At 35.8% G+C, this 20198-nt stretch overlaps 1 protein-coding gene across 1 annotated transcript in view; it reads left to right on the top strand.

Annotated features, from left to right (window-relative positions):
* Positions 1-19955, top strand: part of Spf45 (splicing factor 45) — a 28406-nt gene extending 8451 nt beyond the window's left edge. Inside the window, exons 3-8 of the mRNA XM_089100722.1 lie at positions 579-675; positions 6985-7140; positions 12669-12799; positions 15837-16034; positions 17350-17524; positions 19833-19955. Of these exons, the coding sequence (XP_088956848.1) occupies positions 579-675; positions 6985-7140; positions 12669-12799; positions 15837-16034; positions 17350-17524; positions 19833-19897 (822 nt within the window). The 3' untranslated portion in view covers positions 19898-19955. The remainder of the gene's footprint in view (positions 1-578; positions 676-6984; positions 7141-12668; positions 12800-15836; positions 16035-17349; positions 17525-19832) is intronic.
* Positions 19956-20198: the final 243 nt, after the last annotated feature.

Raw genomic sequence — 20198 nt, forward strand, 5'->3', positions numbered from 1 at the left:
AACAAAATTTGGCTAACAGCTAAAGTTACAGTTTCAAGTGTCCATGCTTAGTTGGACCTCTGTATGGGAAGAACTAAGCTCTTGCAATCTGTATCAACCAAAAGGCCTTAGTTATTAGTTCTCAGTCAATTTTGTTTGGTATTAGGAGCTAGGGTTTTAGTTACGCCTTTGGAGAAATCGAGTCCTCTCCAATAGCTTATAAAGTATTTACTGCTAGAAGCAAACGCTACACAAGATTTGATATCTCGATTTATTTTTTAATTAAGGTGCATGTTCATAAATGCAAACCGACCATTGTATGGAAGGAATATATTCACAGGAAATAGAACAAGACCGTCACATGGGAGATTAAACCAATAACTTTGTGAATCCAGAGAATTGTTAAACTCGGTTTTCAGTTTACCCATTTTATTCCTGTCTCGTGCGGCAATTATACCTTTCTGGGGGAAAAAAAATTCATGAATACGACCATGTTGAAGTTTATTATTTGCCTGAATATCATGACCACATTTCAGGCACATGTTTATCAAATGCAGTCTATATATTTGATGATAAAACTCGTTTCAATTTATTTTTAGATAACTGCACAGTATTTGTATGGCTTGGAACCTGATTGGAATGTAGACGAAGAGTATGACCCTCTTCGGCCCAATGAATACAACAAAGTAATAAGAGGTATGTGTGACAGTTTCTCAGGCCTAAATAAACCATATAATGTTGTTAATTTTATAAGCATGCTCATATAATTGAACATATTCCTTCCCCGGGATTATTCTGGAGGAAAAATTTGAAAATAATGGCCTAACGGCTATTTTTTCTTGTGTCTTTTACTCATCATCGCAGGGACCAATCCCCTAGGCCCCCCTTCTGAAGTTCGGTTTTATTTGTATACGTGTTCTTTCATACCATCATTCATGCTCAAAACCACATATTATGCACCCTGTGTAATCATATTTTATGTATGTTGTATGCTTCAATACAAACATTGTCTGAACTTTCCGAGCTTGTTGGTTTGAAAATCATATATTCTTTTTTTCTTCTTCTCTCTTTCTTTTTTCTTATACCACCGATTTCGGTTCATTGGAAGATAAGTGGTAAAAGTCTAACTTTAGCAGTGTTTATAGAAGATGTGGACACTGACCCAATTCATAAATATGATATGACATTTTTGAAAGCTGCCTATCATTCTTGCTTGGGGCTGAAAAGGATGCGTCTCGCCTGTCCTTTAGCCAGAACCTACAGTGTTGGAGTTGACATTGAGTTTTATTGTGTGTGTCAGAGATAAATATCTAAAGTTGTTCCACCAAACGTTTGTTCCATTGGCAGTTTCTTAGAGTCATGTGTTTACTTTCGAGTAGAAAGCTCCATTTAAGCTGGTAAACTAGCAGGTGGCTATTTGAAATCAAAGTTATGTTAAAAACTGAAAGTACTCAAGATGAGTGAAGGCTCTCAGGTCCTATGGCTAAAATATTTTCTTAGAGATATAGAAAAATTTACGGATATACAAAGGAACCTTTTCCCATGTGTCTAAAAGTGTGTCGACTTTTATAATCCATTTTCCTACTATTTATACTCCTCCCATTGCCAACTTTTCAGCTGAAAGCTAGGCTTGTTGTATCTTGTTTGAACCAAAATTAAACAAGGCGTTTTAATTGGTATGATTGGAGGACAAAAGTAGACAAAAGGGTCTCCATTACTGTCTCCCTCTCCTGCTAGCAACGTTTATCACAAATGTAAGCATGTTGCCCTTTGTTTAAACTGGAATTATGTAAATAGATCCGATCTGCTTGATAAACTAGAGAATAAAACATATCACGCCAGCATTTTATAACCAACTCAAAAATAAAAATAGAACTAACTTAAAAAAATGAATCTTTACACATAAAAAATAGCATCAGTCGTAATAAATGCATAACCAAGTTATGTGAAGTAGTAATACTATAATGAATAAAATTGTTAGTCACTATTTATAGATTTGACTTAACCTTAAAAATTTCAACCACCACACGTTTGAAGGTGATAAAGGAATGACCCTGTGCTGCAACTGGAAGTGTATTCACCCTTCAAGATGCCACCAGAGGGTTAGAATCAGACTGAAAGCAAGGCGTCAAAGGGACTCTTGTACTATCACAACGTTGTAGTTAATACGAGGAGTAGGTACACAAATTTGAGGTCGAAAGACGACCGGAAATTTCCTATGCAGACGTCCAAAAGTAAAAGAAGCACATGCAAGAATGTAAACTGACCTGAGATTTAGGAGGACTTTAACTGCAGAGGGATTTTCAAGCTTCACACTAGTCGAGCCTTCTCGTGAAGAGATGCTATTCACCCTAAAATTGACTGGAAAGTAGTCATCCAGGTGTATGGACAGTAAGAATTATAGGCTTGTTTAAAGGTGATGAAAATAAGTCTTAGAATAGATTTGGGGAATTTGTGCTTAACCTTACGCATGATTTCCAGACTCCTGGCAATTTTTAGTTATTTTGCATTAACCGTGGAATTTTAAAACGAATTCTCATCAAGAAGAACTCTACGGAATTAGACATAACCACTTTCAAATCTTAAGAAAATACCACATGACGTTTGGGCACCTTAGGGGAACGGGACGGGGGTGGGTAGGCCAAAGTGAATTACAGATATTTGTTTCCGACCTACCAAAAAGTTTTTGCTCTGTAATTTCTATGGTACTTAAAATTTATTCATGGTCAAGTGCTGATGTAAATGAAAAGACACTTCATGTTGCCAAGTTGTCTATATGACATATCTATAACATATTAAAAATGATTTTGAGATCAAATTGAAACTTTCTTGGAGTTTATCTAGGAGGAGAGGAGAGGCCATGTAAACCTTGAGGTTTATAATGGGGGAGGAGAAAAGAAGGAGTAAAAATATTTTTACAACAAATATTTTGTCTCACATCTGTCCAAATGTTTTGGAATCTCGAGCCCTTGCAGTACTAGAATCTATTCATGGTGAAGTAACGGTGCAAGTCAATTATTTTTACCCAGACTAACAAAATAAGGCATCCGCCACTCCTCAAGAACAGCTAGAGAGATCAATTTAATACTGTCAGGAGGTGTCGGGGCGTCAAACTGACCACAGGTTTCGACTCTTGGGAGAGGACGAAGGCAAATATAAAGACAATACCTATTCCAGCTGTTAAAACAGGATATCTGCAATTCTTTGGGAACAGCTTGGGGATGCAGTTAAAACTTTCAGGTAGTGTGTATTTGCAGGGAGGGGGACAAGGAACTTCAAATTTTGTGTTGGGGAGGGATTTTATACTTGATATACGAGTATAATATACGAGTTGGTGAGAAGGCTTTCTAAATCCATTCTAACACCTGTTCGTGATCGAACAATGGCCTGCTCTGATTGAATATTTTTTGGAATTCGTGTCAAAGAAAAAGAGCTTAAAGCACTTTAGTTCAAATCCGAAGTATCTGATAATTGTCAGTTGGCTAAGAAAGCCAACAGTGAAAGCTGAAATCGAGTTTGTTGTGGGTTCTGCAAATACCATCATTGTATTCACTGGAGTATTTGAACGACAAGAGCCGTTGATTCATGGGCTAAATTTAGAGTTGCGTCGCTTATGCACAGTTCTTCTCGAACAGATTTTGCGTGCTGATGATGTCAACCATCACTTTGCTGTGGGGTTTGAAAACGTGAAAAATGCTGTAGAAGTATATCTAGAGTAACCTTTCTGTAATGAGCGGATCCTGGCAGCTCTCTCTTCTTCGAAAGTGACTCAGGAAGATAGGAAACTTTTTTCCTAGGAGTTAGGAAGCACGTCAAAACTGCTTTACAGTATTTGTAGGAAAAATACATTGTTTGTTGGCCATGTGAATAACGAGTTTTTCCGAATCCTTAGCTGCTTCAGCCTTCCCAAGCCAGATTCCCCGCCGATGGGTTGCAGGTATGTTCTATACGTCGCAAGAGAACTTCCTTTTGTGACAAACATGGAGAAAGTCCAGGGAGAATGGTTATTATTACAGTTGGACCCTGTGTCACCACCCATAAACAGCACAAGAATTGATAGCTATTGGCAAAAGATCCTAGAACTGAAGACACCAGGTGGTGGTGTGAAATATGAGGCCTTGGGTCGAGTAGTTAAAGCAGTTATTTTGCCCTGCAATAGAAGCACAGGCTTGGAGTGAGGATTTTCTCTTTCAGCTCAGATGATGACTAGCATGAGAGCCCGTGCAGAGAATCGGACCCTAAACGATAAAGCTTTTGTTGCTGATGCACTGTGCAACTATGAGAACAAACCCAAGCTTGTGCCGGTCACAAAGAAGCTGTTGTCTTTGGCCAGTATCAGCTAGAGCTAGCTATGAACTTTACCTTATTCGACAAAAACAGGATAAATTGTAAAAAAAACGGCTTGAAGCCAAAAAGAAAGATGCTGGATTGGCAGCCCAGGACCTTGACCAGAGGAAGCAGAAAATAGGGGAGCTAGAGTCAGGCATTTTGCGAAGAAAAGAGATGGATAAACAAACGAAAGAAATCGGTTATACTCTTCTGAAAGAAGCAGAAGGACGTCTGAAGAAAGCAGTAGAAGAGATAGACTTTTTGGACATTGATGGCTCTAAAAGCTCGTTCCGAAGAAAGGGAAATGGCAAATGATGCTGAGTCTGTAGAAGTACTTGTTTTGAAGAGGAAATCAGAACTGATCAATTGCCTTTCCAAAAAAGCCTAAGAAATGTTGACGCTAATTATGTTAGGTGTAATTCTACCAGTGATTTGTTACATTTAGCCTTCTCATGAATGCCAATTGTATGGTTTATCCTGTTCGTAAACATTCAAAAGTTCTGCTTTACTAAGGTTGTTTGTTCCTTATAGCTTAATCGAAATTGTTCTTTCATTAAAGTTCTCTTTTTGCATTAGCACATAAATTAATCAAACATAAAATAAGACTTCCAGCTTTCTTTTCCATAACCTTGCGGGGTTTTCGAGGGCAATGATGATCATAAGGAAGTAACTGGGACTTGTGTAGTTCATATGCTATGCTTTGAGTGCCTATTGGTAGTCATTTTTGTTTAGTTGTGAAATGACTTTACTTTTTCCGGGAGCATCTTTGCGGCCGACCCCTTTCATATTTAGCAATGAAGGGTTGACAACTTGTACTTGTGGATTACTTACTTAGATAGTACCTCCGACGCCTAGCTGTATATCGGGCTGCAAGAGTTGACCTTCACGTCGGACGATCCTGAGATAAAGACTGTAGCTTGTCGAGAGATGAACGTAGATCTCGTGCAACAGCCTCTAGAGAACATGCGACAGTAATGGTGGTCGTTTTTTACCACTCTTCTGGAGGCCTGGAGGTTTGAGTGTTACACGCCATATATAAGTCTCCCCTGTCTCATTTGAGTCATGTGACCTTAGAACTGGCATGTTCTTTGTGTGACTTCACCAGCTATGTGTAGCTGCTTAGTGAGAGACCCGATCTGGGAATTAATTTCTCTATCAGTCCAGCGAATTGTAAGTATTCGTAGTAGGCAAGTGTTTTTAAATCCAAGTGACTGTCTTTTCAGCTCTAGATAGACTCCAGGATCCGCATCCGTATGTTAATATAGATATTACATTGCTGTTGAACAGGCACACCTTCAGCTTCAGAGATTATCTTCTACACATCCAAACATTATTTGATTGAGAGAATGCTGCACAAATTTGAAGCAAGATCTCTGTGTTAAAACTTCCGTCTTGAGTTAGTATGGCACCCAGGTACTTGAATTAATATCTTTCTCAATTTAGTTTTCCCCAAGTTCCAGATCTGTTGGAAGCGAAGTGTTAAAACCATTTGACATCGACTTTATTTGTCTCATACTGATCTGCAAGCCTGTTTGGGAAGGTTTTTGAAACTAACTTCTCAATATTCCGTTGCATACTAAGCAACAAAAGCTTATTTCGTCGGAAAAATTGCAGCCGTAAAAATTTTTGAGGGTTTAATTTTACGCCACCACAAAATTTGAAAGTCTCAAAACTAAGTCTATAATTATGGAGAATAATACTGGGGATATGAGGCATTCTTGCCCCACACCACAATCTATTTGCTATTTGCGGAATAAGAACTCGCACCACAGCTGCTCATTCTGCACTGCACACAACTGCTCTCCATACAGGGCTTTGATTATCTTTATAATTTTCCCAAGGATTCTATAGAACCAAATGATTTCCTGTGTGTTACACCAAATGACTGGTCCCAGATTTTGCTGTTTTCCGGTTACATCATTGCAGCCTAGCGAAGTACATATAGTGAGTTTGTTCCTTAGCGCTTAATGCTTTTAACCTTCCCCGCCGTCTAAGTCCCAGTGTGACTTCATTGACGTTCATTTTCCAATTTATTCCCTGTTCCAAGAGAATTATTTCTACTTTTCTCAATGTACTTTAACATGGATGCATCTTGTAATTTGGTCTAAAAGAGGGGCTAGAACCCAACATTTTGGTTGATTTTGCTTGTTTCCTTGGTTTTTTATTTAATAATTTATGAACACTTCAGGCAAAAATTCTTAAAGTTCATGTTAATTAAACGGATACGCATTTTAATAGTGTTTTTATTTCAAATATCTGATGTCAAAAAGCAAAATAGAATATCAAGTTTTAGGATTATTCAACTTACGAGAGTCTTCTGGGGACTCACGGAGGACCTCCCCGTCCGTGGGTGCACCCCGCACCGGATTTTCTTGTGCTATTAAATGCTAATTGTTGTGCTTGATAGTATATTAAGCTTCAGTAGCTTTCTTGTATGTATGTTAAAGTTTATTAATATTTATTTTTTTAAGTTTGGATTAGTCTAGGCTAGCTGGAAGGCTTGTTGTGACAACACCCAGAATCAAATATACGTGGCTGTAGCAAATAGGACAATAATAGGGAATATGAACTATAGGTGTCACTGGTTTTGCATCTAAATGCATTTCACAGGATATAACATCGGGTATGTAAATTCTAGAATAACTATTACTTTTAGTATCATATATTTCTTTACAGACAGGAAAGAAAAAAAGGCGGAAGAGGACAGATCCAAAAGAAGAGAATCAAAATTTGAACCTGAGATTTCTAGTGGAGCAACGCCATCTGGGTTTTCAAGACGAGTCCCTGATGAAGAAGAAGAAGAGGAAATGCAGCGAGATATGAAATCTAAAGGTAATTCACTTTTATTGCAACATTGCAACTGAAGATTACGTTAAACTGACGAAGGTGTGACATCAAGAATATGAACAGACGTTGGCACTGCTTAACATCTATTATAGATGTCAGGATTATAGATTTTATATTGTATATATTAGGGGCTACCAATTTTCGGATGTACTTCGTTTTCTCTATTAATACCTTGGACTATACTACACCTTTAGTCTAGTTCAACCGATCATCAAAAACTGTTTTCGTACAAAGATTATCGTACTCTCAATCCAGGGATAAATGGCAGAAATGAATAACTGATTTCTATTTTCCTTCAAAACATTCAGATATAAACCTAATTATTACGTTATACCGGTGAAAATACCGATGTTATCTTAGTTAGGTTTGATACGAGCTAGTACCACAGTTTGTGCTTCGCTATTTGCGGTTTTTCGAAATCCAGACCCAGTTTTACCTCTGAAATGAACGGGCGAGGGATTATGTAAAACTTTATATTTAGGACACATACTGGAACGGTTTGTCCATGTTCTAAATTTTTTGCTAAACTCTGTTTTCCTTTAAGTATTGGCTCCATATGCCCGCTGTGGAGGGAGCGGAAGGGTTCCAGAGATTCCTGTTATTCTAGGAACTTAGCTCTCGAGAAAACATCTACACGTACGCGCTAATTCAAACACAGTGACGAACTGCTGTTCCTTAGCCAACCTAATGGTCGCTAGACGACGCTGAGTACATTTTACGTCTTTCCTGTTTATTCTTACATGAAGCCACGAGTACTCTGGCTACAATAGCAAAGAGAGATAGGAAGAAAATAAACTTTTTAATTGATTATCATATATCAATGAATAACTAATGGTATAATTATACTGTAACGATAAAAGACGTAATTGGGCTCAAATTGTACTTATCATAAAGGGTTAGGAAGTGATTGACCTTATTTTCGACCAATTTTTTTTTTTTTAGGCCAAGCCTAATAGGCTTGGCCGCTTGTGGTCTAAAGGTGGAATACCGTGTCATAAATATTGACATATGACCAACAAGTGCCCTGTCCTCCAAACCTGGTCTGTACATTAAGTGGCATGGTGAAGAGGCAAAACTTTCTGATGAATCGGTTTTAATTATCTATTCCCGAAGAATATTGCTATAGATGTAATGGCCTGTAGTGCTATAGATGGCCCGGAAGCCCCCATTTAGGGTTTTCAAAAATGACAACTAATGGTACACTTTCCATTTTTACCCGATCCACAACCATTTTTGAAAAGTTTCGATCTCTTCTTCAAAATCCCTGGAAATTCGTTTTCGTATTTAACTTTTACAAGTAAGTTAAGCCTCAATAATTGTTATCATTGCTGAACAACTTTTAAATGAGAAGTTTTTCTTACTAGACAATGTCTTTTCAAACCTGGTTTCTAAAAATTAGGTTACAATAGGCTTTGGTTCACTATTTGGTAAATATCGAAATATCACAAAGAAATTTGCATGGATGCAAATTTTACATACTTTTTTCGGTTTTCACGGAATAAAGAGAAGTTCATCCAGGAGAGCAAATAGTTGAAATAGCACTTGCTGTGTAATGACTAACGTTTGAACCAAATTTTCATAAAATATGAGTTTATTTTTCTTTCTTTTTTTTCTGCTTCTTTAGGTAGAGGACTCGTGACTTTAGTGTAACGTTAAATAAACAAAAAAAAAATTTTTTTTTTAACTGAAAGTAAGGTGCGACATTAAAACTTAAAACGAACAGAAATTGTTCCATATGTGAAAGCGGCTGTTCCCTCCTCAACGCCCCGCTCTTTACGGTAAATTTTGATCTCTCTCACAACACTACTTTGTAAAACAATAAAAAATTTTAGCGTAAAGAGCGGAGCGTTGAGGAAGGGACAGTCCCTTTAGTATACGGAATAATTTCTGTTCGTTTTAAGTTTTAACGTCGCTCCTTACTTTCAGTTAAAAAAACTTATTTTTTATGTAATTTCTGAACTTTTTTTAATTAATGCAGGTTTTGAATTTGGCTCACCGTACTTGAAAAATTAAAACGAAATTTGCATTTTAATTTTACTTTTTTAACTAATAATAACCTTATAATAACCTAAGTTTGATTTTTGATCCAGTTGTTTAAGAATGACTCCTGAATCACAAAGGCTGTTTAATTAGAATAATAACTTCTTTTAAAAGTTAAAAAAGAAACTTTAGCGTAAGAGTGAGCTATTCAGGAGAGGCAACCCATCTCATATATGTAATTAAATTAAAAAAACAAGTTTTTTTTAACTGAAAGTAAGGAACGACGTTAAAACTTAAAACGAACAGAAATTATTCCGTATATGAAAGGGACTGTCCCCTCCTCAAAGCCTCGCTCTTTACGCTAAAGTTTTTATTTATTTTTTTTTAAAGTTGTGAGAAAGTCAAACTTTAGCGTAAAAGCGAGGTGTTGAGGAGTGGACAGCCCCTTTCATATACGGAATAATTTCTGTTCGTTTTAAGTTTTAACGTCGTTCCTTACTTTCAGTTGAAAAAACTTGTTTTTTTATTTAATTTTTGAACATTTTTGAATTAATGCAGGTTTTGATTTTGGCTCACCGTACATGAATAATTAAAACAAAATTTGCATATTAATTTTACTTTTATTTGGTTAAATGACTTTCTCGAAACTTGTTCAATTTTATTTACGAACGTTTTTATTAGTAATCAATATACGTAACTTATGAATTAAATTACGTAACGAAATTCTATATTCATAGGTTTTTAATACGTATATTAGGGGGTTCGCTCCCTAGTCAATAACTCGCTCTTAACTCCAAAGTTCGAATTGTGTTCCAATTCTTTAAAAATGACCCCTTAATCACAATGGCCGTTACTTAGAATAAATAGCTCTTATGAAAGTACTAAAAAATCTTTGGCTTAAAGAGCGAGGTATTGACTAGGGGGTGAACCCAATCATACACGTAATATTTTCTGTTCGTTTTAAGTTTTGATGTTACTCCTTATTTTCAGTTGGAAAACTTGTTTTTTTTATATTTAATTTCTGATCCTTTTTTTAAATAATGCTGGGAAATCCGGCGCCCCTTCATAACAATGTCCCTTGCCCCATGAAAACTTCCTTCATGGAAAGATCCTCCCACATAACCCCCGACCCACCCACTCCCCTACTACCAGAAAAAATCCCACCTGAAAACGTCTGTATACTTCCTAATAACCAATACTATATGTTAACATTGGGTAAAGTTCATAACTTTCAGCCCTCCCCCCGGCGACTTCGGGGGATTAAGTCATCCCAAAGGACATAGTTGTCATATTTTCAACCATGCTGAACAAAATGGCTACCTCAAAATTTTGATCGGGTGACTTTGGGAAAAAATGTGCCTCGGAGGGGGCCTAGGTGCCCTTCATATTTTTGGTCCCATAATATAGGAGCTATAACTTTTAATTTCTGTTCCAATGAGTCCTATCAAAATATTCTAGGACCACTGGGTCGATACGATCACCCCTGGGAAAAAAAAGAAGAAAAAAAACAAAATAAAACAAATAAACACGCATCCGTGATCTTTCTTCTGGCAAAAAATGCAAAACTCCACATTTTTGTAGATAGGAGCTTGAAACCTCTACAGTAGAGTTCTATGATACGCTGAATATGATGGTGTGATTTTCATTAAGGTTCTATAACTTTTAGGGGTCTTTCCCCCTTTTTTCAAAAATCAGCCAAATTTTCTGAGGCGCGTAACTTTTGATGGGTAGCACTAAACTTGATGAAAGTTATATATTTGAAATCAGCATTGAAATATGATTCTTTTGATGTATCTATTGGTATCAAAAACCCGTTTTCTAGAGTTTCGGTTACCATTGAGCCGGGACGCTCCTTGCTTACAGTTCGTTACCACGAACTGTTTGATTTTTCTGTTCGTTTTAGGTTTTAATGTTGCTTCTTACCTTTAGTTGAAAAAAAACTTGTTTTCTATTTAATTGCTGATCGTTTTTTTTATAGTGTCGGGAATTCCAGCTTCCTTCTCCACGGAAAGTTTACTCCTCCCGAGAGAAATTTCTCCATGGAAAGATTCTCCCTCGTAACAAATTAGCGATATTTGCGGAACTAATTTTGTAAGGCATAGTATTAAACGGCCAAAGAGGTCCAAATTATTTTTATGAAAATGAGTCACAAGTCGAGCAATTCTCAAAGGACTGAAATGAATGAAAAAAATTATCTTTAGAAGATATACGTAGTAATTTATGTTCGTTTTAAGTTTTTATGTTATTCCTTACTTTCAGTTGGAAAAAACTTGTTTTTTTTTATTTAATAACAACCACAAGCCCTCCAATTTTTTTGGTCACTTAAGAATTGCACTAGAACTTTTAATTTTCGTCCGAATGGGCCCTCTCGCGAAATTATAGCACAAATGGGTCGATACGATCACCCCTGGAAAAAAAAACAAATAAACACGCATCCGTGATCTTTCTTCTGGCAAAAAATACAAAATTCCACATTTTTGCAGATAGGAGCTTGAAACTTCTACAGTAGGGTTCTCTGATACGCTGAACCTGATGGTGTGATTTTCATTAAGATTCTATTACTTTCAGGGGATGTTTCTCCATTTTTTCGAAAATAACGCAAATTTTTTCAGGCTCGTAACTTTTGATGGGTAGGACCAAACTTGATTAAACTTATATATTAAAATATGCATAAAAATACGATTGCTTTTCATGTATCTATTGGTATCAAAATTCCGTTTTTAAGAGTTTCGGTTAATTTTGAGCCGGGTCGCTCCTTACTTTACAGTTCGTTACGACGAACTCTTTGATTAAGTATGGCTATGCCTAATATCTGCAAAATCTAAATATTCTTGCGATTTCTTTCGGTGATTTCCGTTCATATAGATCACTTGTTTTTTGTGTTTTCTCGAATTTCCTCAACTCCCCTAAATCTTGGGATATATGCATGTTTTAAATAGAAGAAAATATTTAATACTTGGAAAAAATAAAACACTTTCTCCCCCCTCTATTTGGAAAATCTTCAACTGTCTCTAGATTTTGCTGTGTGACACTATCTTTAAATCCATTTATTGTATATCATATCTGTAGCACTATTCATCAGGAATAGATAGTTATGATCAATTCAATAGAGTTTTGTCTCTTCACAAAAGGGTTCATGTTGCTTAATGTGCAGACCAGGTTCGGGGGACTTAAGTCAACGTTTAAAATAGTTCCAAAACTATTTAGTGTAGCTACTCCCTCCCCATCCAAAGACATTGACCGAAAATAGGTTTAATCACTTCTCAACCCCTTATAATAAATATAATTTGACCCCGATTGCCTGTTTTATCGTTAAATTATAATTGTTTCATTGGTCATCACTTTTTGTAATATTTTGTTGTTAGTTGCTCAATTTTCAGAGTAAAAAGGTGAAACGAGATAGTAATGAGAATAAATCGAAACCTAGTAGAAAACCTTTTGTAATATAGGTCCTGTATATAGGCCAATGTTGATATGTAAAATTGTGTTCTATAGCTTTTTACTTCTATTGTTACATTACTTTTGTTTTTTAGCCCAAGGCGCCGCAATTGCCCCGCCTCCTTCCCTGCAATCTGAATCCAAAGCCTTAGCCCCACCTGGGCCAGTAAATGGGGCCGGAGGATTAGCATTTGCTGCAAAAATCATGGCAAAATTTGGCTATAAGGTATTATTTCGTATTCCTTTAAAGTATGGCTTGTAAAATCAGCTTCCCGAAACTAGGGCTCTGCAGAAGGTTGCTAAAGGCTCCCCAAGTAAGTGTGAGCTACAGAAAAATATGAAAGTGGTATGGGAGGTCTCTTAAGACCCAATTTATCAAGGAAACGAAAGAGCATGTTAAGGAAATGCTGCTTTGTTGGCTATTGCTGGAAGGGCCATGTGCTGCCTTTGACGCTAAACATAAATCATTTCGTTAGATCGATAGTTCGATTCTTTTATTGAAAAGCTGAACGATCAAGTACTTTTGGATACTTCTGTTTTCAGAGATAGAATCTGAAAATTTAATTGGCCACAACTTACCATTTTGTTATATTATTCTACTGCAAATTATACTGATTGTTCTACCGGCTATTATTCTGTTGGTCAGTTGTTCTTTTTACTTAATTCGTAAATACTTTTACTTTACGTGACTGATCCCTCGACTGGGGGGGGGGGGGGGTGCGGCGCGATAAGACACTCAGAAATAAATGATTTCTATGCAGTTAATCTTGTTGATGATAGTGGGGATGCTTCCCTATTGCTAGTGTTCTAGTATTTATCACAAGGTAACTAGCCGACTCCCCTCTTTTCTTATTTTTGTCAAATACCAGATACGCTGCTGTAAAATGAAGCGAATGATATTTTGAAGGGAAGTTGCAGAAGAAAATTTCGGTGCAACTTTAACAATAACCATTTTCTTCAGTGGTGTCAATTAAGGGGGGGGCCACTGCTTCCTAAGTTTTTGTTCTCGGCATAGATTTTTGAAAAGTACCTTTGTTCGGGGTATTTTTATTGAAAAAAGCCTTTTTTGGTATTTTCACTGAAAAATTGAAAAATAACGGCAAATTTGCCCCTCCCCTCTAATACATTTTGCTTGCACCCCACCCTCCTCGCCTCTGCTAATTGTTCGTGAATTAAACCCGATGATTTTATTGTCTATTAAACAAATTGGTTTTTTACCAATATAAAGGATTGACAAATGACATTTCTGGCTTTTAAAAAATTTGTTGGGTGAAACTTAAAGAAGAGTAGATACTTTTTTTTAATGAAACAGTTGCTTAAAAAGTTGACAATTGATGGTGGGTTTTTTTTTTAGATGCTCAACCAGGGACAAATGTCTCTTGAAGTTTATTTGAACCGTTCGAATATCAATGTGGCCAAGTATAATATAAATCAGCAGAGGAAATTCAAAGAGAAGATTCATTGCTATATTTTAATTTTTTAGTCACCTGATGGAAAGTGTCTAGAATTGTTATGTTTTAATTTAAATTCTCGGGTTCGGAAAGGTTCGTAAATACATTTTAGAATAAACTTAGTCAAATTAGCTTCTTCTCAGTATTTTCTTGTCTCTGATGGCAAAAACCGGATACTGTCATTTTTTTTTATTTTTATTTATTTTTTTTATTTTTATTTATTTTTTTTATTTTTATTTTTTTTATTTTATTTTAGTCCTTATTTTTAGGGAATATCCCTGTGGTTATACAAATATAAAAGCAAATGAATTGCTTTGTCGCTAAAACATTGGAAAATAAAAAAAAACACTTTGCTAGTTAGATTGCCTTATGGCGGGCTCACTGTTCTTTTATTTGTTTTAATTTATGTTTGCTATATTAGCCATTCGAGACTGTTATTTTTGTGAATTAGTTGCATAAGAATTTTTTGTTGTAAAAACACACTATCCATGTTTAACTAAAAGAGAGAAACCATGGTGGGTACAATAGTTTTCTCTTCGAAATTATTTGGCATATTTTGAACTATGGTAAAAAAAAACAATGAGTTAGAAATTATTATAATTATAATGACGATAATTGTTTTAATATTAAAATTGTAAGAACTGAAGTCAAGAGTGACTACCAGTACGTTCAATGCTTATCTAATTTTTTCTAATTAAAATTAAATTATTTCTAGTTTATTTTTTTCTAGATAAAATTTGTATCTAATTTTATCTGATTTTTGGGGATAAACTTGTTGAAATGTTTCTGTTTATGTATTTTGCTTTGTAGGCCTTCTTTCTGTTCAGTGTTACTACTTTAAGACTACTACGGAAATTTATATCCACCCTCACTCAAGAAACAAAAACAGCCTTCATGAAATGTTTAGTAGCTACTTCGCATCATTCTAAGTAAACATAATTCATTAAAATCTCTCGGCTGACTCCAGCAAATTCATCACAATAGTATAATGCTTTTTACTATATTTTATTTTCAAACGTTATCCTATCCAAACATTCCTTTTCTTCATTGTCTAAGGAAACAAAATATGAAGTATAATAAGGCGATTCGGAAAAGACTCGTGTACTTTTCGTAGTAATAAAACAAGTAATTGCTGCAGGCGCAAATTTCGTCGTTGCTAAAATTGAAAGAAAACCCTTTAATATAATTCAGACGGAAAAAGACTCAAAGTCTCTCCTCGTGGAAAACCGAAAAATAGTGGATAATGTCGTATTGCTTTGCATTTACCCCCCCCCCCCCCTTGTTTTTCTTGGAGAAAATCTGCTGACCATGTTTAAGTTTGTCCGTATGTAGCTAGTTTTTCTGTGTGTGTTTGGGGGGGGGGGCACAGATAATATCTTTACGAATCTATTATACAATGCTTAGTGATCATAAAGTACTTAAACTGCTTACACATATTTGAGGGGGTATCCCAAACTCTCTTTCTGGCCGCATCACTGTATATAATCCCTTGGATTTGGCTTTTTTTCAGTTACATGATGGTGTTATTTTTATATACTTAACTTTATAGACAGATTTTCTTAGATCTATTCTTAGGGACGTCAATAAAAGGTACGGAGCTACGACTAGGGACCTCCTAAGGGTCATGCTTGCGTGGACCTATGGTCATATTCTGAAAAAAAAAATACAATTAAAGCCAGGTTTATCCCATCTAAGGGGCTCAGAGTTTTTCCTACAGACTTGCATTCGAAAATACGATGGACGTTTAGTTGTTTCTAGCAGCAGAACATTTTATATTATTTTATATTTATGCTTATGATATGTGTATTTTAGGAGGGACAAGGCTTGGGTAGACAAGAACAAGGAATTTCATCAGCTTTGGTTGTTGAAAAGACTAGCAGGCGAGGTGGTAGAATTATTGTTGAAAAGGAGATTATGCCACCTCCTCCTGTCATACCCTCAGCTGCTCCCAAACCGGAATTATCCATTGCTGAAATGATGAAAAATCCATCAAAAACAATTCTCCTACGGGTAAGTTGCTATTATTTTTCTTGCATGAATTACTGTTTCGCGATGAAGATAAAGTTATCAGACAATAACTGTTTGTTTTTTTCTTTATTAATTTTTTAGTTAAAGGTAGTGGGGACAGCATTATCGTGGTGCCTTGAGAGACGGATTGACAAAAATCCCTTCAGGAACAATCCCTTCAGGATTGTTCAATTTAATCCCTTCAGGAACAATCCCAGTTGAGAGAAAGAAGTTTGCTTGCTAGTACCGGTTCTGAGGATCAAGTGCCGTTTGGTTACTGATTAAATAAAAAAAAAACAAGTTTTTTTTTAACTGAAAGTAAGGGGCAACATTAAAACTTAAGACGAACAGGAATTATTCCGTAATTGAAAGGGGCTGTCCCTCCTCAACGCCTAGCTCTTTACGCTAAAGTTTTTATTGTTTTAAAAAATAGCGTTGTGAGAAAGAGTCTAACTTTAGCGTGTGGGGTAAAGCTCGCGGGTGGCGTAGTCTGGAGGGGGGATACAATGTTGGACACTTTGACACTACAAGGTAAGGCTCTTTCATTAAAAAGAGGAAAAAAGAGATAGGTAATCCCTACCTTAAAATACAACCCACAAGGTTACTCCTGTAGCCCAAAGGCTACTGGTGCTATAAGATTACTTCTATTTATATCCTGTTTTTTTTGGGGGGGGGGGGGGGTGCGTAGGCTATGTGGTTCTGTTGCTTGAGCCTCGACTCAGTTTTGTGTGTCCAGCCATAACTATAATAATGACAACAAAGGTGACGTCTCAGCAAAGTACTTATTGCTGTTTCGGCGTGTTAATGTTAACCTCAGATAAGGTGCGGCTCTCTTTTTGTTGAAACTATTGCAATTAGGCCAAGAAATGTTTAACTTAGATGTTATTTTCATTAGATGTTTTCACGAATTTAATTGGGATACTTTTCAGAGAGGGGGGCGGGTGCTTGTATGATTTAATCTGATCGAGCGGAATTCTAAGAGTTAAGTTCTTCAGCCTTTAATCTCGGATATAATCACCCGACCTGGTAATGTTAAAGGAGCAGGTAGAATATTAATAGTAGAATCCATACTACAGAGTTTAAGAATTTTTAACATAATTTGTATGTAGAATATACATAATTAGCTTCTCTTTTAGCATTTGGACTATTCACCTCCCCCCCCCCCCCAAAAAAAAAAAACTATGCACGCTACCCGTCGTATACCTGCTTTTGTATTAGGACCTTCCCCTCTGTACTTGGAAACACTAATTATACTGCTATGGGACTTTCGGTTGCTCTGTCTATTCTATTTTATCTTAAATTCGATACTTTTTTAAAGAACATGGTCGGTCCTGGAGAGGTTGATGAGGATCTAGAACCAGAAGTGAAGGAGGAGTGCAACAGTAAATATGGCGATGTTACCGATGTGACAATTGTGCAGTTAAGCAATGTACCAGAAGATGAAGCAGTTCGTATATTCGTGGAATTTAAACGAATAGAATCTGCAATTAAAGGTATAACGCTTTGTTGGTATTATTTTCTTTGGAATCCTCATTTTCGTCTTTCTTTTATTCGGTATTATTTTCCTTTTTTGCATGAACAATTAAAATTATTTTCAGACATCGTCATTATTATTATTTCATGTCAAATTATTAATTATATTGGATATATTAGAATTTATGTTTATGTTTTTAATCTAGTAAATGAAGGGATTTACTAATAATTAGCGTCGCCGTCCAAAATCAAAATTATCTAATGTACGTTCTAAGCCTAGATGGCTAGGAACACAAGGGGATGGTACAAGATTAGACACTCCATTAGCTTTTATTGTAAATTTTTACAATTCTATGGTATGTGCGTGTATGCAATTTATCTCTTATCTAACGCAGCCCTCTTTCCACTCAATCTTCATTCAAGTCAATCCCCATTCAATTCAACTCTGTTTAACATAACCCCCATTCTGTTTAACTTCTGTTTGATCCTCAATCTCCGTGCAGCTCAGTTCCTATTCATTCTAAAAATAACTTTTTGCAGGGGTTGCGTTAAACTGGGGTTGAGCCAAATGGATTCAAATTGCACACGGGTTGAATTGTATGGGGGATATATTAAACGAAGTTTGAGTTGAACCAGAGTTGAGTTAGATGGGTCGAGTTGATCATTTATGTTAAAAAAAAAACCTAAAGAAAAGAAACTATGCATCGAGTTTTTAAAATGGCTTTCAAATAAAGCAACAGCAAATATGCACAATTGCTCTATATGACGGTTGTGATAAATTTAATTCTTTCAGTACTTTTTGGACGGACACTTCTCTTGTAAAATAATAATTTTGTAATAAATCAATTGAACCTTCTGTTCTAATAATCAAAATATCTTGCACTTTTTGTCTCATTTTCGGTATTCGAGGTCGAGGCGTCACTATACGTTTGGCAGTACCTCACATGGCTGCTAGAATTGACGCATAAACATGCACAATGAACCACACTGTTAATGAAACTCTTTTTTTTAAAGTAGCTACGGTAACCCTTTTATTATTGCAAGAGTGATCCGGGGAAGCAAATTATTTTAAGAGTTTCGTTACCTTAAAATCATTTTGCGAGCCTCAACGTCGGCTGACCGTCTTAAATACAAAGGGCCCATTAGCGAATTCTCCCAAGGGTTTTCCACGATCGAGAGCTATTGAGGATCTGGGGTTTGATATGAAATACTATTGAAAAGGCAATGAAATTTTGGGTCTCCTGTGTCGGCATGAATATCAATGAAAGCGGTTGCTACTACTCGGAACTCTCAAAGCTGTCAAATTGCCTAAATAATGTATCCTTTGAGACAATTTTTAGTGTTTTCCTATCGCAAACTATACTACAACATTTTTAGGCACTGCCCTTTTTAAATACGAAAAAAAAGAATTGCCTCTGTCTAATAAAAAAAAATCATATTTTCTAATGCAGTATTTTTCATTAAAACGAAATATCTCTATCTCCGGCACAAGACAAAAAAAGTTAAATAGTTTTTCTAAGACTTCTGGGGAAGTGTTTGTCGGCTATTAGTTTTCTGTCGTACATTCAGATCTCTTATCTAAGCTCTAGAAGTTATTGCAAGATCACTCATCAATTCTAAATAGTTTGGTCATGAAAATTAAAAAGTTTAGGGCTAAATTCACTAATATCTGAAAAATAATCTGCCAGGTGGTAGGTATTCCAAACTGAAAACCTACTTCCGCGTTCAGAAAATGCTCAACTACCTTAGAACTAAAATTACTTGTTTTATTTTACTAAAATTTCTTATTTTATTTTACAAAAAAAAATGTGAGAGTAGTGACTAAAATTAGTGAAATACATATCGTCCGTGAAGATGTTTTTAGCCTTGAACTGCTTAGTGGTTATTGGCTCCTATCCAAAGTTAGTTCACTTTTGTTTGGCTCTTCCTCTCTTTGGCCTTTTTGCCGCAATTGTAAAACTTGAAACTAATCAAATTTGTTAAATTTCGGTATGTGTTGTCAAGTTCAGTCAAATTATTAAAAAAAAATCTTCTTCGTCTTCTATTATTTAACCTACTAAAACCTAATTTCTTTTTTCTAAAAGCTAAGTTATTATTGCGCATTTTTGAAGTAATTTGGGAGGATTCAAAAATAAGGATGATATTTAATAGTTTTTTTTTGTACATATTACATCTCTATATTCTGATTTGTTAGGGTGGCACGATGATGTTAATTCTTTCCAATATTCAACTCAATCCAAGTTAAAAGTGTACTTGTAATGCTGTATACTATACCCCCATGTTTTATTTTTGGCCCTTTTCGTTTAACCATTTTCTATATCATTCCAGCTGTTGTCGATCTCAATGGCAGATACTTTGGTGGAAGACAAGTAAAGGCATCCTTTCAATCGTGATTTCTTTCTTTTTTGTTTAATAAATAAGTTCTAAATAAAATTTGCGCCTTTTCTATGATATTCAAAGTTATTTAGTTTTCATTTGTGATGGATAATAGTGTCTTTGGAATTCCAAACTCTTCTTGCCTTACATGCCAACTTACAATATTTTGCTATAACTGGTCTCAACCATCCCAAAACCCAGTGCCAGTGGTAGATTCTATTTATTTAAATGCTAATACCTTACAGTGTTTTAGTTGCCTATTATATTTTGAAGTTGCTAGCCAATCAGGCTTTTCTTAAACATCGTCTAATTGGCCGG

The sequence above is a fragment of the Artemia sp. Qi Xiang Cuo genome, chromosome 14 (genome assembly GCF_049724085.1).
Source record: "Artemia sp. Qi Xiang Cuo chromosome 14, ASM4972408v1, whole genome shotgun sequence".
Classification (NCBI taxonomy): Eukaryota; Metazoa; Arthropoda; class Branchiopoda; order Anostraca; family Artemiidae; genus Artemia; species Artemia sp. Qi Xiang Cuo.